This window comes from Pongo abelii, chromosome 12 (genome assembly GCF_028885655.2).
Source record: "Pongo abelii isolate AG06213 chromosome 12, NHGRI_mPonAbe1-v2.0_pri, whole genome shotgun sequence".
Taxonomy (NCBI): Eukaryota; Metazoa; Chordata; class Mammalia; order Primates; family Hominidae; genus Pongo; species Pongo abelii.
Window position 1 is genome coordinate 85,445,795 of NC_071997.2, and position 24,977 is coordinate 85,470,771.

The 24,977-nt window shown below is 53.0% G+C and overlaps 1 protein-coding gene across 10 annotated transcripts in view; it reads right to left on the bottom strand.

Annotated features, from left to right (window-relative positions):
• Positions 1-8,903: 8,903 nt before the first annotated feature.
• TTC7A (tetratricopeptide repeat domain 7A) overlaps positions 8,904-24,977 on the bottom strand; it is a 159,649-nt gene continuing 143,575 nt past the window's right edge. For 9 of the 10 annotated variants that reach the window (XM_054547586.2, XM_063713683.1, XM_054547585.2 and 6 more), the window contains 2 exons: positions 24,054-24,256; positions 8,904-11,341 (listed from right to left, as the gene is read on the bottom strand). In XM_054547586.2, the coding sequence (XP_054403561.1) occupies positions 11,120-11,341; positions 24,054-24,256 (425 nt within the window). In that variant the 3' untranslated portion in view covers positions 8,904-11,119. Of the gene's footprint in view, positions 11,342-24,052; positions 24,257-24,977 lie in introns of those variants that run through there. The other variant, XM_024242702.3, reaches the window with a different exon arrangement.

Sequence of the window (24,977 nt, forward strand, 5' to 3'; positions counted from 1 at the left end):
ACTTCTGCCTTCATTTCGTTATGTACCCAGTAGTCATTCAGGAGCAGGTTGTTCAGTTTCCATGTAGTTGAGCGGTTTTGAGTGAGTTTCTTAATCCTGAGTTCTAGTTTGATTGCACTGTGGTCTGAGAGACAGTTTGTTATAATTTCTGTTCTTTTACATTTGCTGAGGAGAGCTTTCCTTCCAACTATGTGGTCAATTTTGGAATAGGTGTGGTGTGGTGCTGAAAAAAATGTATATTCTGTTGATTTGGGGTGGAGAGTTCTGTAGATGTCTATTAGGTCCGCTTGGTGCAGAGCTGAGTTCAATTCCTGGGTATCCTTGTTAACTTTCTGTCTCGTTGATCTGTCTAATGTTGACAGTGGGGTGTTAAAGTCTCCCATTATTATTGTGTGGGAGTCTAAGTCTCTTTGTAGGTCACTCAGGACTTGCTTTATGAATCTGGGTGCTCCTGTATTGGGTGCATATATATTTAGGATAGTTAGCTCTTCTTGTTGAATTGATCCCTTTACCATTATGTAATGGCCTTCTTTGTCTCTTTTGATCTTTGTTGGTTTAAAGCCTGTTTTATCAGAGACTAGGATTGCAACCCCTGCCTTTTTTTGTTTTCCATTTGCTTGGTAGGTCTTCCTCCATCCTTTTATTTTGAGCCTATGTGTGTCTCTGCACGTGAGATGGGTTTCCTGAATACAGCATACTGATGGGTCTTGACTCTTTATCCAGTTTGCCAGTCTGTGTCTTTTAATTGGAGCATTTAGTCAATTTACATTTAAAGTTAATATTGTTATGTGTGAATGTGATCCTGTCATTATGATGTTAGCTGGTTATTTTGCTCATTAGTTGATGCAGTTTCTTCCCAGTCTCGATCGTCTTTACATTTTGGCATGATTTTGCAGCGGCTGGTACCAGTTGTGCCTTTCCATGTTTAGTGCTTCCTTCAGGAGCTCTTTTAGGGCAGGCCTGGTGGTGACAAAATCTCTCAGCATTTGCTTGTCTGTAAAGTATTTTATTTCTCCTTCACTTATGAAGCTTAGTTTGGCTGGATATGAAATTCTGGGTTGAAAATTCTTTTCTTTAAGAATGTTGAATATCAGCCCCCACTCTCTTCTGGCTTGTAGAGTTTCTGCTGAGAGATCCGCTGTTAGTCTGATGGGCTTCCCTTTGTGGCTAACCCGACCTTTCTCTCTGGCCGCCCTTAACATTTTTTCCTTCATTTCAACTTTGGTGAATCTGACAATTATGTGTCTTGGGGTTGCTCTTCTCTAGGAGTATCTTTGTGGTGTTCTCTGTATTTCCTGAATCTGAATGTTGGCCTGCCTTGCTAGATTGGGGAAGTTCTCCTGGATAATATCCTGCAGAGTGTTTTCCAACTTGGTTCCATTCTCCCCGTCACTTTCAGGTACACCAATCAGACGCAGATTTGGTCTTTTCACATAGTCACATATTTCTTGGAGGCTTTGTTCGTTTCTTTTTATTCTTTTTTCTCTAAACTTCCCTTCTCGCTTCATTTCATTCATTTCATCTTCCATCACTGATACCCTTTCTTCCAGTTGGTCACATTGGCTCCTGAGGCTTCTGCATTCTTCACATAGTTCTCGAGCCTTGGTTTTCAGCTCCATCAGCTCCTTTAAGCACTTCTCTGTATTGGTTATTCTAGTTATACATTCGTCCAAAGTTTTTTCAAAGTTTTCAACTTCTTTACCTTTGGTTTGAATTTCCTCCTGTAGCTCGGAGTAGTTTGATCATCTGAAGCCTTCTTCTCTCAACTCGTCAAAGTCATTCTCTGTCAAGCTTTGTTCCGTTGCTGGTGAGGAACTGCATTCCTTTGGAGGAGGAGAGGTGCTCTGTTTTTTAGAGTTTCCAGTTTTTCTGCTCTGTTTTTTCCCCCATCTTTGTGATTTTATCTACTTTTGGTCTTTGATGATGGTGTTGTACAGATGGGTTTTTGGTGTGGATGTCCTTTCTGTTTGTTAGTTTTCCTTCTAACAGACAGGACCCTCAGCTGCAGGTCTGCTGGAGTTTGCTAGAGGTCCACTCCAGACCCTGTTTGCCTGGGTATCAGCAGTGGTGTCTGCACAACCATGGATTTTCGTGATCTGCGAATGCTGCTGTCTGATCGTTCCTCTGGAAGTTTTGTCTCAGAGGAGTACCCGGCCGTGTGAGTTGTCAGTCTGCCCCTACTGGGGGGTGCCTCCCAGTTAGGCTGCTCGGGAGTCAGGAGTCAGGGACCCACTTGAGGAGGCAGTCTGCCCATTCTCAGATCTCCAGCTGCGTGCTGGGAGAACCACTGCTCTCCTTAAAGCTGTCAGACAGGGACATTTAAGTCTGCAGAGGTTACTGCTATCTTTTTGTTTGTCTGTGCCCTGCCCCCAGATGTGGAGCCTACAGAGGCAGGCAGGCCTCCTTGAGCTGTGGTGGGCTCCACCCAGTTCGAGCTTCCCGGCTGCTTTGTTTACCTAAGCAAGCCTGGGCAATGGCGGGCGCCCCTCCCCCAGCCTCGCTGTCGCCTTGCAGTTTGATCTCAGACTGCTGTGCTAGCAATCAGCGAGACTCTGTGGGCGTAGGACCCTCCGAGCCACGTGCGGGCTATAATCTCCTGGTGCGCCGTTTCCTAAGCCTGTCGGAAAAGCACAGTATTCGGGTGGGAGTGGCCCGATTTTCCAGGTGCCGTCTGTCACCCCTTTCCTTGACCAGGAAAGGGAACTCCCTGACCCCTTGTGCTTCCCGAGTGAGGCAATGCCTCGCCCCTGCTTCGGCTGGCACACAGTGCGCTGCACCCACTGTCCTGTGCCCACTGTCTGGCACTCCCTAGTGAGATGAACCCGGTACCTCAGCTGGAAATGCAGAAATCACCCGTCTTCTGTGTCGCTCAAGCTGGGAGCTGTAGACCGGAGCTGTTCCTATTCGGCCATCTTGGCTCCTCCCCCAATCACATTTTCAAATCCCTTTTACCCCATAAGGTAACATATTCACAGGTTCTGGGGGTTAGAACATGGACACTTTTGGGGGGACATTTCAGCCTACCACACTACCTTTCTAACCTTTCTCTTTCTAACCTTTCTCTGGATCCCTCACAATGATCTGTCAGGAAATAGAAGCCTTGTAGAAAGTCACCTTGAAGTGTGGGGAGGCTCCTTGGATTATTTTGAGTCACAAAATACTATTTAGGGAAGATCTCTTGGCCTGAATAACCTCAGTCATTGCTGGTGTTGGATGCTGATGGAAATCATCTGATGAAATAATTAAAAAAAAAAAAAAAGTAGTAAAGAAATTTAGAACTGATTTAGAAATCATCCCCGGAGGTTTGATTTTATGGTTGCTCGTGTTAGATGTTATCAACAAGCTCTTTGTAGATCACTTAAAAAGCAATCTAGTTAAAAGTTGCATTATGGAGAATGGGGTCAGGGATGGGAAGAACTCTCCTAATGTTTTACAAATGGTACTTATGGCTCTAGATAAAATCTCTGGTGGCCACATTATTCAAGCCTTTTTAAAGTGCTTTATCTGAAATATCTTCATAGACATGAATATGAAGGTTCTGAAAATTGTGTTCAATGGCCCGTGTGTCCCAGAAGATCCTAATGTAAACATGCATATTTCTAAAGTAATTTATAGAATAGGATTAAACATATGTATAACTTTATTAAGAAAATATAATGGCTTTGGGACGAATTACAGGCCCTTGAGCAGCCACAATAGGCTCAGGAGGGCTGTGCCTCTGTGTAAAGTCCCCTCCCAGACACCACCAGGGTACAGAGCTGGGATAGTGCATGGCTTGGGCAAGTCCATCTGGGCAGAGAGAGAAGGCCAAGGTCAGCCTGTGGGTGGGGACATGGCGGCCTCACTCCACATTTGTACCACAAGCCTCCCAGCCACAGGGGTGCCTCCCGGGACCCAGCTTGGTGTTCCATTCATGGGGGCACCCACAGGTGCGGCTGAGCCCGGGTATGTGGAATGTGGGGGTCCAACCCAAGAAGCAGAACCCACAGGGCTGTGCTTGCCTCTGGGTGTTCTGCCAAAGCATAAGGGCCCTGTAAGGTGGGAGGCAGTTGGCAGAGGACTTCTAGAAGGCATGGGAAGGATCTTAAAGGACAAGGCACAAGCAAAGAGCGGGCATTCTGGAAAGGCGTCTTGCAGGGTGTGGGGTGGGCATGGGAGGCATGGCTCTTTGAGGCCACAGGAGGCCTGATGGACTGGAAAAGAAAAGAGGAAGGGCCGGGTGCGGTGGCTCACGCCTGTAATCCCAGGACTTTGGGAGGCCGAGGCGGGCGGATCACTTGAGGTCGGGAGTTCGAGACTAACCTGGCCAACATAGTGAAATCCTGTCTCTATTAAAAATACAAAAAATTAGCCAGGCATGGTGGAGGGTGGCTCCCAGCTACTCGGGAGGCAGAGGCAGGAGAATCACTTGAACCTGGGAGGCAGAGGTTGCAATGAGCCGAGATCACGCCATTGCACTCCAGTCTGGGAGACAGGGCGAGACTCTGTCTCCAAAAAAAAAAGAAGAAAGAAAGAAAGAGAGGGAGAGAGAAGAAAGGAAAGGAAAGGAAAAAGGAAAGGAAAGAGAGAGAAAGAAGTGAAGGAAGGAGAAAGAAAGAGAGAAGAAAGAAGACAAGCACCTAGAAGGGTGGGGCTCCCAGCTCAGAAAGTTCTCTGCATTGGGGAGAGCACCCAGCCCTTCTCCTACCTCCCCCAGGACAGGGGCCTCTGTGGGCTCAGCCCAGCTTGCACCAGGCCCTGTACCCTTGGCGTGGGTGTTCTCAGGGGTGAAGTGTGTGTGCTGGGCAGGATGCCACCACTACAGCCACTGAGCCCTGGGCCTTGCGTGGGGGCTGGGGAGTGAGCTGTGTGCTCCTGAGATGGCTCAGGCCTGGCACAGACAGGAGAGAGGAAGTTTGCAATGGCCTCTTCCTTCTGGGTCCAGGCTGAAACGACAGATCACAGTCAGGGTGGCAGGAGACTGCCCAGCTGTGTGCACCCTTGGGGAGACCGTCTGTGCTCCTGACCTTCATGTGGGGATGGGCCCCACCTCAGGGGTCAGAGCTGCTGCTCTTCAGGAAGTCTCCCTTGCCTGCCCCATTCCCAGCTTGGCACATGTGCTCTCTGAGTGGGCGTGGGTGCCACAGACAAAAGCAATTGGTGAAGTTCTGGAACATGTCCCGCTTCTGCTTGTCTGATGGTGCAGGGAAGCAGACTGAGCCTCTCTCTGGGGATGTGCAGGGCTGCCAGGAACAGACACACTCACACTCAGGGTCCCTCAAGTCTTCATGGGGGCCACCGTATAAGGAGAGGAGGCAGATGAGACTCTTGCCCACAGTTAGGCCGCAGGAGTTGGAAAGCTCATTTAGGACAGAATGGAGCTCCATTGCTTCCATCATCTCTATGCACCTTGCAAGTAGGTGGCCATTTCTTTTGTTTCCAGAGCTCTGCCTGCAGAGATTCACCTGCCCTTCAGTTTTGCTTTTATCTTCCAGCTCCTACCAATCAATGGTTCTCCATTCTCAGTCCCTTGGCTTCGGCTGCTGTCTAGCCTCTGCTCCCCCTGGCCCCCCCTGCCGCCCCCCCTCCCCGCCCCCGCCGCCCCCCCTCCCCGCCCCCACCGCCCCTGCTTCCCTCTGCCTACCTCACTGTCACACTGCAGAGGCCAGGCCGCTGCAGCCTTCGGGAATGTCAGAATCACAAAAGACAAAGGGAGAGGAGGAGCTCTTCCAGATGAGAGGAGCAGAAGGAGCTAGCTGTAAAGTGGAGGGTGTGATCCTGGGCTGGAGAAGAATACTCTAAGGAAAACTAGTGCCTAACCTGAAATAGGGGTGGTGGAGTAGATAAGAGCACAGCAGCAGTGTTGAATGTCCTATTTGTTAACTCTGCTGTGGTTAGATACAGGGATGACCTTTGTTCTTGGTAAACACATACTGAGATATTAAGGGGAACAGGGCACCATTTATGCAACCTGTTCTCAAACGGTTCAAGAAACAATGATACGTGTTTTTAAAGAAGTCCACAAGGACTTCTTGCCAAATTCCAGAGACAGTTAAGAGAGTGAGAGACTGAGGGTGAGCAGGAACAAGAACAAGAGAACAATGACAGCCCCCACCTGTGTTGGGGGCCCCTATGTGGGGGTGTCAGCATCTCTGAGGCTGTGGGCCAGCCCATGGGGGACACACTGGTTCTGGAACCCAGCCACGATGCTGTCAGCGAGTGGTTAGGATCATGGGGTCCCACGACCCAACACAGTTCCCATGGCTGCCCATGCTTTCGGGCGTCTTCTGAACACCCTATTTGGGGCAATGTCCAGTCTCTTGTGTGACCACTGCTTAAGGGGCCTCTCCTCCCGCTGCAGAGGACCTGGGGTGGTAGGCACCGCAGAGCACTGTCATTCCTCTGCAGCCAGTGGGGCAAAGCTGGTGGTGGGGCGGGGCTGGCAAGTGGGGGTTCCGGGCACCCAAGAGGCCCCTGGACCCACGTTATCTTCCTCCCCTGGGCACTCCTGTAGAGGACTCCTGGTGATGCGAATTTCCATGGATCCCAGAGGGGTCCTTCTGCTGCGGCGATTCGGGGGAGGCTCCTGCCTCTGCCCAGAATGGGTGAGGTGGCACTACGCAGTGTCTTCCAAGGGCAAGGCCCTGCGCTCCCAGGCCCTGCCCTGTACCAAGTCACTGAGAGTGGAGGCCCCGTGATCTCTTCACCTTTCTTAGGGACAAAACCCACCTCCCAAGGTTGTTGATTGGAGAGGTTCCCAATCAAAGGAGTGGCTGGAAGAGAGTTCACTGATGAGTGCAAGCATCACATTAGCAGTACAGTGCAGGAGGCATGTTAGTCTTCCCATTGTCATCTTCATTCCAAGACCAGAGCCAGGACAGGAGCCCCTCCGTGGATGGACGCTAAGGTGATGATGATGCGAAGGAGAAAGGAGGGTGTTTAAGGGGCTGTGTTCTGTTGTCTGCCCTCTCTAGAGGGACCTGCATTGTACCCATTGCCCAGAAAGGACATGGCATGGCGTGATGGGCTGACACAGGCAGGGGACCAGAAGGGCCTAGGGCATTGCCCACTTCGTACTCCAGCTGCAAAAGCAGCTGTATGTGTCCTGAGGCCCATGGCTCCTGGTCACAGCTGATTGGATCAAGAGAAGGCACCTATCCAAGGAAAATCAGTCTACGGGCTGCCTAGTGACCCATGGAAAAATGAGTGGGACCAATGAGATCCTCTCGTTCAAGATTTAGCCATTAGGAGGGGAGTGGCCAAAGCGCTATAGGTGGTAGGACAGTCAGGGGTGGGGCTGGAGGGCAGTGTTGAATATGGTTCTAGGGGAGCAGCACCTCTCCGTGAACAGTCAGTAGCAGGGAGAGGAGGGTGGAGCCGGCAAAGGCAGAGAAGATAATTGCTCACATGGATCGAGCGATAATTGCTGACGTGTATTGAGCAATTACTATGGGCCAGGCACCGTTCTAGGATCACTTAATCGTAATCCACAGAGCAGGCACTATTCCACCATTCTTATTGTACAGATGAAGAAACGGCTAAAGAGAGATTAAGAAACTTGCTCAAGGCCACACAGCTTGTAGCGGTAGAGCTGTACCTTCAAGCTCAGACTGGTGACTGCAGTGTCACCCTGCTGTCTCCTTCACGGTGTGTGACTGCTTTGGCCCCAGGCCTGAGCACTGCATTTCCTGCCCTAGGGCTCCAGCGAGCCTCCCTCTTATCTCTTGAGTTACCTTCAGGGTGTCTCTGTTCTTTGCAACTGAAAGAGCTTGATGAAAATTCTAACAAGTTTCTGGCAGGGGACGGGTGGTGGGGGTATCGAGTCAGGACCTCCCTGACCTCTCAGGATCCTTTGGATCAATACCTCATGGGTCGGTTTCACAGGCCACTTAGGCATGAGGCTCCCTGCCCATGGGTCGTCATCAAAGTCTAGGCGGATGGGGAGGTTTGGTTAGTCAGAGGCTTCCCAAGCCCAAGAAATATTTGCACAGTGATGACATCCGAGTGCTGGGTGGGGGATAGGAGTGCAACAATGAGCACTTTGGTACCAGAAAGGAGTCTGGGTGGTGGCGGCTGAAATGCCATTCATATTTGTGCCTGCAGGAAACACTATTAATACATAAGTGCACAAGTGGGAGCTGTGTCCTGGAAAGTGGCACGTGGGTGGAAGTCTGAGGGGGTGACAGGCAGTCTAAGGTCTGTCCCCAGCCTCTAACCCTGGTCCCAGCATGGTGGGTTTAGACACAGGAGCCAGGTGCCTCACTCTCCAGTGAGGGTTTCTGTGTGAGCACAGGGCCTGCAGATGGGCAACTGGGGTAAGGCAGTGCCTGGGGCCCTCAGCAGGTCTTCACCGCTGTGTGACTCTCCAACATTCGACCACCTTAAGGTCAGCTTGGGAAACCCTGTTCCTGTCAGAAGAGGAAGGCAGAGCCTTCCCTCCTTTCACGTTCCCTCCATTCCCCTCCCTGCAGGATGAGTTTCTAAGCCTCTCCCCGAGGCTGGCAGACACCCCCTGCCACCTAAGGTGGCCTGTACTTCTCGCCCAAGGAGGCCATGAGCTGGGAGTTAGGGTACGTGACAAGAAATTTGATACCAAGTGTTCAATCACTCAAGCTTGTAAATGTGTTACCTTAAAATAAGGCCACAGCAAGAGAAGCTGGGCACCCAAAGGCTGCAAGCAAAGCTCCTCCTTACGGGGACAGCAATGTCTGGCTGAGTGTGGCGCAGAGGGTGGGCACTGCGGGAGGCCAGGCTGCCGGGAGGCGTGGCAAGAGGGAAGAGTCCAGATGGCCAAGAACAGCCCTGGGTTTGAGGGGAAGCCTCAGGACAACTGTCTTCAAAATGAGGTGGCTGCAGCCTTGGGGGTGCCATGGTGATCCCCTGGGGTACGTGAAGAAACAGAGCTTCTGTGTAAATGAGCAGCGTTCTTTAGAGTTGTTTTAATGCAGGTTATAATATCCACAGTACGTTGGTATGTGGCATAACTTATTAGGAGTGTACTGGTGTGGACTTCTCAGCAGAGGTGGCCAATCTGAACAAGGCCCAGGTCCCTCCCATGCCTCTTCTCCTAGGCTTCTTCCCTGCAGCTGAAGGTGGCCCATCAGCAATGCCCGAGGGGATCTGTTCAGACGTGAGTCCTGCCTTGGCCTCTCCCAGCAATGCCCAGAGGCAGCAGGGGCTTCAGGGGTCCCCCTGGACAGGTCAGAGGCCAGGATCAGCCCTGCCTGGACCCCTCTTGCCTCCTCCTACCCCCTCCAGGCTTTAGCCTAGCCTTAGCAACACTCTCACCAGCTCAAATCCACATTTTCCCAGAGGGTCCTCCCTCCCATCTTTCCTTCCCCACATCCCTCCCCAGCTGGGCCCAGGTCTTGGCTTCGATGACTTCTCTGGCCTCCCTCCTCCTGCAATAGCCCCTCCTGTCCAGGGCCTGGCTGAAGGCTGGTGTGGGAGCTACATGCCCAATGAATATACATGCTGCTTCAGACAAGCCTGCTTCCCCTCCGAGGGTCTCTTTATTCAACCTGCAAAGTCACTGTCAGCAACTTGGCCTGGCCCTCTGCTGCTTCCAACAAGGAAATGCTTAAAAGTCAGGAAATGCATTGGGTGCCTTTCCTAGTACCAAAAATTGACTATAACCTCTTTGGGCACCCTGAGATAAACCAACAGCATTTGCGTTTTCTTTACTTTTCTAACAGAATTCCAGAAAAAAAATAGATTTTTTTTTATATATATAGATAAAAAACTATATTTATATACACACATACATAGAGATCCTTCAACCTAGAAGAGGCAAAGGATCCAGTGTCCTCTGGGGTGCCCCTTGGCCTGGAGCAGGAAAGCCAGGAGGCACCAGCTGTCTTGGGAATCACCTCGGGACATGCAGTGCTGAGCTAGTGTGCCATGGATGGGGGAGGGTCTCCAACAGCCCACTCCTTCCGAGGAAGGTGGAGCTATGACGAACCAGGGCAGCCCTCACCCGAGCTTTCCACACATCCTGAAATGCAAGCTGTACCTGATGGAACTTTGAAACTAAAACCCAAAGTACAGATACAAAAGGATTCCCTGATAGGCCTGGGGGACTGACTCCTTGGGGAAGAGTTCCAAGAGCATCATGCAGCAGGGGCCGGGGGAGCCAGTAGGGAGGACAGACACCCACAGCCCCCAGGCCTGGAAAACAGGTGTCATGGACACAGAGGTCTGCTCAGCCACAGGAGAGGGGCTGGGCTCTGTCCCCTCCTCAGGTCTCTCTCAGGCAGGGGAACCCAAAAGGCCAGGGTGAGGCTCGAATCGAGGCAAAAAAAGGGCTGTGGGTGGTGAGATGTACTGGGGACAGTCCTAGAAACTGCCTACCTCCATGTTGTTGGTGGCCCTCAAGGGACCTGCATTGTAGCCTAGGACCTGAAGGAGTAATGTGTTGACTCAGGGTATTAGAAAGGACTGGATCTAGCAACCACAGGATCTAAAGCCTACGGAGGCTGCTTGGGCTGGAGCACATTTCCAGGGAGATGGGGTGGGTGGAAATGGAAGCGTTAGGGCTAGTGCTCAGTACCCCTGGTCAGACCCCAGAGGCCCCAAAGGCACTTGGTAGCAGGGGGAAAGAGCAAGGTGGGGCCCAGCTGGTCTCAGGGGGCAAGGAGGGGCAAGGAGGGGCAATGCAGCATCATCTACTAACTCCAAGTCTGAGAAGGGAACCCAGAAATCTTACAGTCTTCCCACTTGCCCACAGTTTCTTCACATTGTGACTGCCCTGGGCAAGACCTGAGAGAGATCCAGAAGTCTGTGCTGTGCTGAGAGTGGGGAGTGAGACCCCTCCAGACCCCAAGCCAGAGGCATGGGTGAGGGTGAAGGACAGCTGTGAGGCTCCCCGCTGCCCAGCTCTTGGGGAGCAAGTCTGGTCACCACAAAACTCTGCAAAGGCACTTAGGGTTCAAGTCAGACTGTTTCCCAAGGCACCAACAAAGAAATCCAGAAGACCCTCTTGGCCCAGCCAGGAGAACGAGGGCTGCAGCTGCGGAGGCGTTCACTAAAGATGTATTTCCCTGAGGCCCCGCACCTGATGCCACTGTTGCCCCACCCTGACCCACGCTCCCTGCTGCCTCTCCCTCTGGCCGGCCCCTCCCTCCCTGCGGCTGCAGCATCGTCAGAGCTCTCTGGGGATGATGGAGAAGGGCAGCACAGGGCTGCTGGCCTCCAGCTCAAGGGCGGTGAGGAAGCAGTCAACGGCAGCCTCGTTCTGGCCCTGGGCCTGCAGCACCTCTCCCAGGCCCTGCCATGCCTCGTGGCACGTACTCTGCCTCTCCACGGCATCACGAAGCACCTTCTGGGCCAAGCTCTTGTGGCCCAGCCGACTCAGCATCAGACCCTGTGGACCAAGCACAGGGCAAGGTGAGTAGGGGTGTCCCATGGCACAGGCATCTTGGCAACTGGGCCAAGTACAGGTGCACGGGTGGCAGCAGCCATCAGCTCAAGAGGATCCCCGCGTCTCTGGCTTGGGCACTGTCAAGTGACTCTGCCTTTCCCCATGCAAAGCCTACCTGGCCCTGCCCAAGCCCTGCTTTAACCCCAGCCTCCTGGGAAACCCACTGCAGGAGCTCTGTTCCTGCCGGTCCCGAGGAATTGGCTTTCAAGTCAACAGACCTGGCTGTGTCACACCGTTTGGGGGATCCTGGGCAAATCCCAGCTCTCTGGCCCTCAGTTTCCTCATCTGTAAATGGGAAAATCACAGCACCTCTCTCGAGAGCGCGGTGAGGTTGAAAGGAGTCAGGAGGTGTAAAGCTCTGAGAAGTGTCTGGCAGGAGTGTGTTCTCACTCAGTGGGGCCATGCTTCTCAGTCCTTCCTGCTGCCCAGAACTGCCCTTCACCCCAGGGACGCAGAGAGACTGAGGCGGACGCATCACGGGGCTTCGCCACTGCCGCCAGGGAGGAAAAGCTCAAGCATGTGTGCGTGTGCAGTGGCTCCTCAGGGGAGAGTCAGATGGCAGGGGATGGAGTGCTGGGTGAATGGGGCGCTGGGTGAACGGGGGGTCTGGGTCAGGCGCAGGGAAGCTTGGCCCTGCTGTTTGGCTCAAACAACCCTGTTACCAAAGAGATAGAGGAACTAACAGGAATTGTCATAAGAGGAGGCTGGGAAGTGAAACTGGCACCTTGTCCCCTCTACATCCTCTTCTACCCACGCTGGGAAGTGGGTAGGGTGGACAGGGTAGTGAGCGGAGGGAGAGGGGCAGGGCCCCCTTTCAGCCTCAGGTCCCACAAAGGTTGCTTCATGCCGTCCCACTGATCCCTGTTTCAGCCCTGAGGGTGGCATGAGATGACAGCACGGGGGGCCCTTCTCTTGTTCCAAGACGGGAGGTAAAGCCCGCCACCGACTTCCTGGACAGGCGGGGGCCGCAGTGGGGGTGGGGAGCTGCCTTCTATGTGCCTGGAGCCCCCTCTCCAGTGCCCGCCCACTGACGGCCATGTACATTTTTAGCTGGAACATTTTCCTCCTCAGCGAGCTCCCCAGAGTTAGGCCCTCTGTTGCTATGGGGACGCACTGGGGAAGATGCGCATGCCTGGTTTCATCAAGTCCTCGGAGAGCTTGGAACACTACCAATTCGGCGGGAGGGAAAGATGGCGCTCAGGAAGCCCTAGGAAAAGCCTCTCCGTCGTCTCCAGAGGCGCTGGCTGGAGATCTTGCGGCCAGGGGGCGGGGGAGGAAGAGGCTGTCCTCACAGCGCCTCTGTCAGCCCCGGGCAAAGCCGTAGCGAGGAACCACACACACGGATGAGGCGTGCAGAGGCCAGGGGACGACAGGGTGGCTGCGGGCGGGGTGGAGCCTCAGGCAGGGTCTACTGCTCTCGCCAGATGGGAGCGGTGCTGACTCAGGGCTGCCTAGCACCAAGGGTAGTGGCCAGGCTGGCCAGCACGGCACCAGGCCTAGCTGTTCCGCCCACATCAGACCCAAGGGCCAGACCCCAGCAGCTCACAATGGAACACGGCCCACAGGGAGGAGGGAAGGCAGGCCAGCCGACGGGCCGCCAGACACAAAATTAAGCACCAAAAATGGAGGGTTTGAGCCCTGTGAGTTCTGCCCAGGAGGGAGCAACACAGGACAGAAGGGAAAGGCCGGCCAGGCCTCCCAGAGAAGGGCAGGGCCGGAGTGGCTTCCACACGTTAAGTTTTCTATATTGAGCTTCCACATGGGATTTTGTTTGAAAAAAGGGCTCAACTGTTAAAAACAAGTTTGAAAACCCCTGATATCAAGAAGTATGTGGGTGTTTGGGAAGGGGCCAGATGTGTCTGCAGGCTGGTTTGTGTGTGTGTGTGTATTTTATTCTCAGTTTGGGAGGTTTGCAGTAACTTCCTCTGTGTGTCTGTAGAGGAGAAAAAGCCCAGGGCTTGGTGGCCGGAAGCCCTGGCCAGGTTGGAATCCCAGCTCTGCCACTGACAAGTGCTGTGACTATGGACAAATGGCCAGCTTTCTCTGAGCTGTGGTTTCCTCATCTGTAAACCAAAGCAATGAAACGGTCCTTCCTCGCGGGGCTCTTGTGAGGATTCCGCAATGCTCAACTTGAAAAATCACCGCGGGGGCAGAAAGCAAACAGCAGCGCCTTCAAGATGAGCAGAGGGTCCTTCCAGGTGGGGAGCGGGTGGAGTGGCTGATCTCTCTAGAAGCCGGGAGAGGGCATGGCTCTCTGTGGGGGAGGACTGTAGGCTAGGGTGGGTTGGCTCATGTCCCCCCACCCTGGGGTGTTGACCTTAGCACCTGAAAGGAGACACCGGGCTGGGGTCAGGCTGGGGCCCAGAGGCCCAGGGCCTGTAACAGGATCTTCTGCCACCTGCCCCTGACACCAGCCGAGTTCATGTTTGGTAGCAACTCAGCGCTGTTTGCTGCCTGACAACTGGGCAAGACACAGCCCCAGGAAGATGCGAGGTCTCACCTACTCTGGCCTGAGCCCAGCGCTGCACCTAGGACCTGCAGACAATCCTCCTGGCACCCTGACCCTCCCAGAGAACAGGCCTCCTGGGAGATGGTGGGAACAAGAACTGACATCTCAATTTCATCCAAATGTCCCAAGTGAATCCCCCATCCCTCATCCTGGTGAGGGCGTGCCCCACGCTCAGAGAGGAGACCAGATCTGAGAGGCTCCCAGTTTTTGACCATCCCTTGGGAGATGCTACGGCTGTGCTGCCAGCCCACAGGGATTCAAAAGTGATGTCCAAGTTGTTTATGGTGATCAGACATCGTACCTCCAAGGGGGCGCTTTGGGCTGGTTATAGCCACAGACATGGTTCCAGGGAGGTGCAGGGCTCTGGGGGAAGTCCCCAGAAATTCCCACCTCAGGACCCGCCTCCTTCTCTCCCTTCCTGGATGTCAGGGAGTGGGGATGTGTGGCCACATCTCAAGTGCGCGAGATTCTGCTCTCCCAAGAAGTCTTCCCTGAGGACGGAGCTCCTCCTGACCACACAACCGCCTCAAGGTCACGCTTAGTTACTGTGGGGCTCATGGATGTGATCCCTGTCCTGCCCCTCCCCAGGCTGAGAGGGACAGAGCCCCAGCCTCCTGCCTGCTTTGTTATTCCCCAAAGGACAGCAGCTCAACAGGGCTCAGAGCTCAGGATGTAGCCCAAACGCAGAGCCAGGGAACCCAGAGGCACCCACACACTTACAGATGTGGACCTCTGACCAGGGATGCTGCCCACGTGGAGCTTGGCAAGCCCTGCCTCTTACGGCCACGCAGGCGCAGAACCTAATGGGACTAGGGTCTTGCTGGGGTCTGGGCTCACACTCAGTGGGGAGCCTCCCTGTGGGACCCAGGTCATCTGCAGAGGCACAGTGTGTGGCCAGGGGCTGTGGCCTGGGAGGGGATGAGGGGAAAAGAGCCTTACCTTTTCAGAATTCCACTGCACACCATCCCAGCCCATAAGTTCAGTGCCTGATGATGCCCTCCAAGGGCAGAGCGGCACAAAGGTCTAGGGGTGCGCATGCCTCTTCTTCCTTTGAGGGGGGGGCCTGCCCTGGGAAGCAGCCTTGGCACTACGCCAGCTGTGGGCCAGGCTGAGCCCTCCCTCCCCACCCCTGCCCTCAAGTATTTATAGAAGTTATTTTGGGAATTTTCTTTCTGAGCTCAAGGCACATTCCTGGGATTCTGTAACAGCCTTTCCAGCTGGGAAGCCAGGAATCAGCTGGAAGCTGCAGGAGCCTTCTGGTCCCTGGAGCCTGCGTTTGGGGACACCAGGGCTGCTGGGAGGAGCCTGCTCTACAGAAGGGGCCCTCCCTAACGCCACCCTGGAACATGGACACACCCTTCCAGGGAGGCCGGCATTCCAGGCCAGCTCCAGGCTCTCTGGCATTCCGGATTCTCTCAGGTGTGTCAGCCTCAACCTGTCCAACCAGACCTGGAATGGGAGGGAGGGAGGCGCCTCTCCAGGCTGAGAACCTCCCACTCCCATCACCACAGCCCTCCTGGAGCCAGGGCGGCTCCAAAGCCACAGGGTCCCACTTCCCTGATGTGGGGAGGGAAGCAAACCCTTCCAGCCCCACCCAGTGCTGGGGTGGGATGTGTTCACCCCAGAGCCCCCTGGGCCTCAAAAGAGGAGGCTCCTGCTGAGAAGAGCCCAGACTCTCATAGAGCCCAACCTAGGTGGGGGTCTCCTGGGGTAGTGGGTACCTGTCCCTTTCTCTTCTGGGGTCCTTTACAAGTGAGATGTTGAAGAACACCAGTAGGCCTCTTCAGCTGGGGCTAAGGGTTGTCTGTTTTCAGAGGGGCAGGGACCAGCGGCCAGGGGCCAGATGGGTCACATCCTGGGGGACTCTGCAGCCTGACGAGCCACCAAGAAATGGACTTCCTTGCCAGCCGTCTCCTGTGGCCAGCGGCTGGGCCTTTTCTCCTCCACTTCCTGGGCTGGTATCGGGTTCTAGGTCTGTAGGGGCCTCTACCCATCCTGGAGCACTGCCTGGCCCAGCCCTCCAGGTCAGTCAAGAGGCTGTGGCTAGGCCTCTGGATCCCAGGTTCTAGAAGTGAGTCCCCGTGATGGGGAGTGAGAAGGGGGCCCAGTCACAGAAGCTCCCCTCTCTGGGTAGGAGGTACAGCCAAAGGCACAGTGAAGGCCAGCTTGGGGAGGGGGCTGCTGGACAGGGAGAAAGGGCCGCATTACCTTCTGTCTCCATGTAGGGTGAGTCTAACTCTTTTTTTTTTTTTTTTGAGAAAATTGATTCTGGAGCTTAATTAAGCCAGCAGTGCTCAAGTATCATTCTGATCTGAATCTATGACAGGCTTCCTCATCAGGGTTGGTGATGGACTTCAGGAGCCTACATCAACTTAAGGTTTTCCCAGAGTCCTGAGCCAGGGCTCAGCATGTGTGCGTGTGTGGGGTTGTGCCAGCCCAGGGATAAGGTGGGTATGGAGGGGCCTCTGATCCCCATTGAGCAGGTGCTGGGGGACACACCTTCATACCCCCCACACCATGGGCCTGCAGAACCCTCTACTTTCGTCTCCTCTACTTTCCCATCAGGGAGTGTGACCTCAGGCAGCACTGGCGAGGGTGAAGAGAAAGCTCGCAATAAAATCATCTCATCAGAGGCCACACAGCCAAGACGCTCCTATTGAACTTTCCTGCCAAGCAGAAGCAAGATTCCATGTCCTCTCATGGCCTAGACCGCTCTAAGCCACCTGCCACAGCTCCGGAAATGAACATAGAGAAAGAAGCCCAGAGCTGGTGGTGCGTCCTGGACCCTGAGACGTGGGGCATAAGCAGCAGAGGCGACTGGCCCCAGGAACCCGGGACTCTGCTGTTTGTGCAATGAGCCCCGCCCAGTGTCAGGGCACCTCCAAAATGCCAGGCACTGAGTGTCATTCCTCAGCTGCTTGGGACATCCTTCCTCCTTCAAGTCAGAAAACAGATGCTGAACCAGATGCTAAACTGGCATGACGGTAGGCCAGGGCCTCCCCGGAGCCTGCCACCACAGAGCCTCTGCCCCAACGGGCGCATATTACCCAAGGTATCTCCCTCATCTCATTCTCCCCCGCAAAGCAGGCTGCCCTCCCTGTAGCTAAGGTCAGGCTGGGCCTTGCACTGTGTGCACTCTTGTCCTGTCCACAAGGCAGCTAGGGTCTGTGGCCTTGGCCAGATTCCCCTGTGGACTCAGTGAGGACGGAGTGGCTTTACTGCAATGAGTCTCCAGGGCTTGGCACCAGGTTTCCACTCCCCCCCGAGAACCAAGAGCATCTGAACATGGCCCGGCAGCTATGCTTCAAAGTGAAAAACATAAAAATAATCCCAATGACTGGGCCATTAACTTATGGAATTATTTAACCTAATTCTAACAACAGCCCTAGGTGCTTGGTATAGCAAGCCTCATTTTACAGATGAGAACACTGAAGTTCTGAGAGGTTACAGAACTTGGTCAGTGAGTGAAGGCAAAGTGGGACTCAGGTCCAGGTCAGATGAACTTGAAGGTCCTGCTCCAACCTGCAGATGCCTCCTCCAGAGCCAGCTCTGATACTCATTTTGAAAACCATCCCAGCCAACCAACCATAGGAGAACCTCGAAGGCAGCCTGGAGGTCCCTGTCTCTGCCAGGCCCTCCCCCTCCCTGTCTTCTCAGCACCCTGCTGGCATCACAAGGAAATCTGGGCCAAAGACCCTCAATCTCACACTAAGAATGGTCCAACAGAAACCAGCCTGGTCCCAGGTGGGGCTCAGGCTCGGGCCACATGCCACCAAGTCATCTATGTGAATATAGTGATAAAAATGCCCAATGTTGACTTATCTTTTCACAGCTTTCAGTTCACCTGAGCCCTAAAACTGCTCCTTGAAGTCACAAGAGAGTCTAAATTATCATCCCAATTTGATAGGAGAAAACACTGAGCCAGTGCTATGGTTTGAATGTGTCCCCCAAAATTCATGTGTTAGAAACTTAAGCCTCAATCAGCAGAACTGAAGTGTGAGACCTTTAAGAGGTGATGAGGTCAGGCGGGCTTTGCCCTCCTGAATGGATTGATGCTGTTATCTTGGGAGTGGGTTCCTGATAAAAGGATGAGTTCGGCTTCCCCTTCTCTCACACTCTCTTGCCCCTCCACCTTCCCGCCATGGGATAAGGCAGCAAGAAGGCCCTCGCCAGATGTGGCCCCTCGATCTTTGACTTAGCCTCCAGAACTGTGAGCCAAATAAGTTTCTGCTTATTGTAAATGACTATAAAAAATATATTTTTTAAAAAGGCCACGCATGGTGGCTCATGCCTGTAATCCCAGCACTTTTGGAGGCTGAGGCGGAAGGATTCCTTGAGCCCAGGAGTTCAAGACTAACCTGGGCAACATAGTGAGAACTTGTCTCTATAAAAAATAAAAACAAAATAAAATAATAATAAATTACCCAGTCTCAGATATTCTGTTACAGCAACACAAAATGGACTGAGACACCCAGTGAGGAAAGTAACCCTCAAGTGCCCCCTTATATAACGCAGGGCTGGTAGTCTTAGGTTTGTCACCTCTCATATCTGGTCCAACCCTCCATGATGGGGGAGAGGGCCAGCCAGCAGGGGGAGGGGGTGACAGGTGAAGCTCTGTGTGGCCAGAGTTCACCCTTTTGGCCTTAGAGACCAGAGCCTTCTTGTTGGAGTCCCAGAGCACCTAAAAAGGCCCAGCCCAGAGCCTCAGGGCTTGGATGGGCAGAGCTCTGGCCCTCAGTGACTCAGGTCCCGCCTTGGGAGGTACCAGGGGTGGTGGTAGGGAGGTTCTGGGGTCTTAAGATGTGCCCCCTCATGCCGCAGCCTGGGGTGAGGGATGAGAGGCTCTGAGGCCATACCCACGCTCTTGATCCTGCAAACCCACTTAAAGAATGAGGCGGCCTGCTCCACACTGGAAGCAAGAGGGAACCAATAAAGGGAAATCAATCATCGTCACTCTGTCATCAAGAGGAATGCAGATAACAATGCTGTCTTCCTGTCTTTCCAGGGGCATTTGCAGAGAGAAGAAGCTGGATCACATGCCAGGAATGCTTCAGTAACTGCATCCCAGATATTACCAAATTAGCCAAAGCTCATGCAGAGCCATCTCCCCACTACTGCTGGGGTGCCTAACAGGGAGAGGTTCTGGAGAGCCTGGAGCTCCCTCACCAAGAAGAAAGCATGAGGAGGGGAGGGGCTGGGGCAGGGGAGGGACCAGGAAACCCCTCCTCTCCAGAGTCTGCCCCTGGGAGAAGAGGGCAGAGTGCCACCCAGACACCTCGCTTACCCACTCATGCTTGAGGGTGTCGAGTTGTCTCTTGTAGTGCAGACAAGCTGCTCCAAAGTGTCCACACTCTCAGCCAAGCTGAGGGCAGGGAGAGTGGGTGGCTCTGTGGCCAGGGCTAGGACCTTCTTCAGGGGCTGCTGAAGGATAGCAGAACATGCCACCCCAAAATATGTCACTTGGGCATAAGGATTGTTTTGAGCTGAAGGCAACTGAGAAGAAGCAGAGACAAGAAAAGCTCTCTGCCCTCCCCCTATTTGCCTAAAAGCAGGATATAAATTTATAAGGGTGTCCCTCCTCCCCTCTCAATCAGGAAGGACAAAGGTTGATCACAGAAGACAACGTTGGAACCTTATCAGCCTGGAGATGGCACAAAGGAATCTACATAACAAGCGTTGCTAACTGGCCTTTGTCTACCATTAGTTTCCCATTGATTTGTCTTCCCACAATTTGCCATCCCCAGAGACTCCAAGTCCTTTTTCTTTGTCTCATTGCTTCTTTTAAATTGTATGCTCTTGGTTGAAAATGCTATGTAAGCCAGAGTTCTAAGCTACCTCTTTTTTTTTTTTTTTGAGACAGAGTCTCGCTCTGTCACCCAGGCTGGAGTGCAGTGGCGCGATCTTGGCTCACTGCAAGCTCCGCCTCCCAGGTTCACGCCATTCTCCTGCCTCAGCTTCCCGAGTAGCTGGGACTACAGGCGCCCACCACCACGCCCGGCTAATTTTTTGTATTTTTAGTAGAGACCGGGTTTCACCATGTTAGCCAGGATGGTCGTGATCCGCCCCCCTTGGCCTCCCAAAGTGCTGGGATTACAGGCGTGAGCCACTGGGCTGGGCCTCTAAGCTACTTCTTTAAGCTTTTCTCATTTTCCCTGAGTATCTCCCATGAATACATTTTATACATGTTAATAAAGTTCTGTTTGTTTTTCCTTGTTAATCTGTCTCCTGTTACCAAGATCCCAGCTAAGAACTCAGACAGGTAGAGGGGAAATTGTTTTTCCCTTCCTTACACTGGGAAACCAAGTCAAGCCAGTCATTCCCTGAGGTGCTCTAATCTCAGCTTCATGACCAACCAATGACCCTCCCACCATGAAGGTCAGGTGACCTCAAAGGAACCCCCCTCCTGGGAGGGCTCTCAATGACCCAACCATTGCACCAGTCACTGTTGGGGCTCCCTGGTTTCCTCAGGTGCCCTTGGAAGTGCCTGGTGCAGAGGGGATCCAGGGAGGTGGCAGGGCAGAGATAAGCTCCAAGAGGAGTGCAAGCTGCCGGGGGTCCCTTCCTGGCCAAGCCTTGAAGCCCTCTCTGAAGAGCAGTGTCAACCAGCGACTCCTGCGCGTTCTGGGAGGGCCTCTGCCTTCCTTCTCACGTTTCCCCATTGGCAGGCAGGCAAAATTCAGCCTTCTCCTTCTTGGCTAGAATTTTCTGCCAGTGAATTCGGTTCTGAATACCCCAGCCGAGTGGGATTTCCAGCTACTGGAGAGAAGTCTGGGACCACACTAGCAGACTGTCAGGACCTGCTCCTATGATTTCATTTCCACTGCAGAGAGCACACTTCTTTTTCTTTCTACACTTGCCAGTTTCCCGGAGGCCCCTGGCCATCCTTGAGCCTGGCACAGACGGCAGCCAGCAGGACCAGAGCCTGATGGACAAACTTGGGACAAATTCCGCTGGTTCTCTTGCCCAGCAGGGAACTGCCAAGGTGACATCTCCTTCCTGCCTAGTCTGGGTAGAAAACCCTAAGCTGAACCCAGAGCAGGGCTAGAACCACAGAAACATCCCTTATTGCATCTAGGGCACCGACAGGGGGACAGGGAAAGTAGAGAATCCGCTCTTGGCCAAAGCTTATATCCTTAGAAACATGGGGTCCCCAGCCCCTAAGAGCAAAGTCTTCAACTCCCAGTGGGCTTTCTTCAGCCTCTTGGCACTTGCCAATCCCACTCCAAGGACTAGAGGGCCAAACCCAGCACCCACACAGCACACTAAGAATATCTCCACCGACCACTTTCCAGACCTCAGGGAGTGGGACTCACCCACGACCTCAGAGGGCTTGCTCCAGCCCAGGCTTGTGGGTGGCTGTGCCCTCAGGGGAGGGGAGGCTCTCCTTCCCCTTGTACTGATCAGAGGCCAACGTCCTCATAAAGTCACAGTGCCACGGTAAGGCCAGAGTGTCCTCCCTGGGAGCCTGCCCTGACTCCACAGCAAGGATACCTTCCACATTCCTCTCTTGGTAATTATCTAAGGCTGTACCAACCTCCAGAGTTCACAAAGGCTCAGATGACTGATGGACATCTTTCCTCTACTATTTTTACAATGAATCCCTTACATAAATGTGAAACTGACCTAGAATGACAGCTAGTAGTTCCTATCATGTTGTTTCATGTTGAAGAAGATTCCAAGATCACATCTTTGCTCAGTGGGAAAAAGGTGCTGTGATTGCTTAGCAATGTCTGACACTGGTGAGGGACTGAAGGGGGGTGGGATCCTCCGCGCTGTGCTTTGCCGTCTCTGGGATTGCACTGAAGATATTTACACTTTCACATGCACCACCTCATTTGATTAGAACAACACTATGGCCCAGGAACAACGAGGATTATTATGTACAAAAGGGGACACCAGGAGCATGCAAGTTAAGTGTGTCTTTTCCTAAGTCCCCCAGGTGGATCAGGGCCAGAGCCAGGATTAGATCCCAGATGTCCTGAGTCTCAGGCCAGCACAGGGAAGACACTTAGATCTGGGAACACTTGAGATCGACTCACTAAAGTGTTCAAATGTCTTTAGAAAACGAGTGCTTAGCAAATCTTCCCCAGGCTGAACATTTGCTATTCTTTATGCATATGTGTGGGATGCTGGCAGGAACAGAGCCTGTAGATGGGATGGGCTGCCCACGCAGAAGCCGACTGCCCCTCTGGTTGCTTGTAACTTTAAAAGAGGGCAGGCCTGGCTCTGACTTGCTCTAATTTCATCAAATCAGCAAGGCACCCCAGGAAGGAAAAAGGGACCATTTCAGAAACATCTGCAGGGAGCCACTCTGGACGGCTATTCAGTTACCATGGAAACCTACCCTTGGAAACTGCTTCAATTTCAGGAAAATAGCTACAAACAATAATAAGCATAAATGAAAAATGGTACACTGTTACTTCAAAATTGTACTTGTTATTGGATTCTGTTGGGTTTTCAGGGCTGAGCCTGCAGGCTCATATCCGTGAACACAGTGGAAGGCAGACACCTCTGCCTGGCTGCAGGCCCAATGATATAGCCCACACCCTCTCTCCCACTGCCCTAATCAAGTTTCTGGATGTGACCTCTGGCGAGGCATTTATCAGAGAAGCTAATGTCTAAATTAAGGGAGGAAGGAGGAAGCCTCTTGTAGAAAGCAAACATTTGCTGAGCTGACTGGAAGGCAATGCAGCCACGTGGGAAGGGACATGGATAAGGGTGTATGGTGGCTGCACGGGCTTTCTTCATCTGAGGCTGAACATTCACACAGACCTAAGTTAGAAATCTATAGAAATCAGGCAGAGGGAATAATAGCTGAGCTGGGAATTTCTGTTGTATTTCCTTTTCAAGGACTGTCAGGTTGGAAAGGACCTTATGAAGATGACCTGGTCTGGCTCCTCCCCCAAGACGTTGCATTCTCTTGGCAACACTCTCACCAGATGATTACTGAGTATGTGCCTAGACTATGCTAAGAGTTATAACGTTTTCCCTGACATGGCTGAAATCTAACTCCCTGTAGCTTCTCCTCACAGACAAATCAGCCCCCTTTTGGCAATGCCAACTCTTCAGCCATCTGGAGCCATTCTCCTGATGCCTCTGTGCTCTCAACGTGCTAGAAGATGTCAGGGATACCCTAATGGCTGTTCTCCTTAACACGCTCTCACAGGGGGACATCCAAGGTGGAACCCAGACCCTAAGAGGGAAAGATTGTTGCCAACTGTGGGCTCCTAGATTATCCTTCAAAAATCAGTTGTGCAGATGCAGGCTTGCAAGCTTCCAGATCACTATATGTATCCGGATACCTGTTCTCTGGAAGCAGCAAAGGAAAGCAGGAAAAAATGATAATCTATAGGGTCTAGTATATCACCTGTCAGAGCTGGTGCTCAATAAATGTTGCCTGGACTAGAGGATACCCACCAGACAGATAATTAAAACTAAGGTTCAGAGAAGGTGGCTGATTTACCCATGATCACCAGGTAGAGGTAAGGCCAGGACAAGAGTATCAGCATCCTGCTCCCCAGCCTCTGAGCTTCCCACAGGGAGGCCACTATGCCCTGGACACCCAAGTCCTGAGCCCATGAATGAGGACCAGGGGCTACTGGATCCTCTTAGCACCCCAGGGACCATTCTCAGTGTGTGCTTGAGTCAGGTCTGACATGACAGCCCACCCCAGAAAACCCCCTGAATCCCACCAAAGAGATATGGAACTCCTCGGAAATGGAGGAGGCAGGGAGGGTCTGGGGACTCCCAGAAAGAAAAGCATTTTGGTAACCGCCTAGAGTCTGGATTAGCCTTCAGGGCAAGGGTCTGATGGGTAACAGTGAGAGCCTTTTGGGGATAGATCCCTTTGCAGAAACTTACAACAAATGTAAGTCACAAAGAGTATCAACCAAACCTTCTAGATTTTGTCATCAACACAGACCCTGATTGAAGGGAAATGCCCTGTGTCTACAAGAGAAGGCTAAGTATCCCAAGAACTGTCTCTTCCAACAGAGCAGGAGGGAAGCCCCCTCCCCCAGACACCAGGGAACAGCAGTAGCAAGGCACAGGCAGGCAGTGGAGTATGGGGACAAGGAGGGACAAAGGGGGATAAGGGCCCTGAGGCTGTGGGAGGAGGTGGTGGGAGTGCGGGGGGCTCTGACTCACCAGGCTATGCATGATGCGCACGCCATCTGGGTTCACCGTCAGCGCCTCCTTGTACAGCTGCTTGGCCTCCTCCAGGCTGCCCTTCACCTCAGCCAGCCGGCCCCGCATATAGAGTACTGAGTGAGAAGTGGGGAAGAGTCCCGCTGCCTCCTGGATGCAGAAACCTGCTTCCTTGAGGTGCTGCTGCTCCATGAACAGCTCAGCTGCAAAACCAGAAGGGCAGTGGGAGGTGTGAGTGGTGGGGAGTCAGAGGCATCCTGACCCCCTCCCTGCATCCTCAGAGCCGGGGAACCAGTCTTAGGTGACAAACTCTATCCCACCGAATCACAGCATGGGACACACTGACTATGGGATGTAGTGGGAACACTAGGTAACGGTTTCTGAGTGCTTCCTCTGTGTCAGGCACCTTGCTAAGTGCCAGTCAATGGCACCAAGATCGTCCCAGTTAATGCTCACAAAAACCCTGTAGAACAAGCGTTTTTTTTTTTTTTTTTTTTGAGACAGGGTCTCCTTTGTCACCCAGGCTGGAGTGCACTGGTATGACCACAGCTTACTGTAGCCTTTTTTTTTTTTTTTTTTAATTAATTTATTTAGAAACAGAGTTTCCCTCTGTTGTCCAGGCTGCAGTGCAGTGGCACGATCTCAGCTCACTGTAACCTCTGCCCCCTGGGTTCAAGTGATTTTCCTGTCTCAGCCTCCTGAGTAACTGGGGTTACAGGCATGCACCACCATGCCTGGCTAGTTTTCGTATTTTTGGTAGAGGGGCTCAGGCTGGTCTCGAACTCCTGGCCTCAAGTGATCTGCCCACCTTAGCCTCCCAAAGTGCTAGGATTACAAGCGTGAGCCACCGTGCCTGGCCTCACTGCAGCCTTGACCTCTTGGGCTCAAGCAATCCTCCTACCTCAGTCTCCCGAGTAGCTGGGA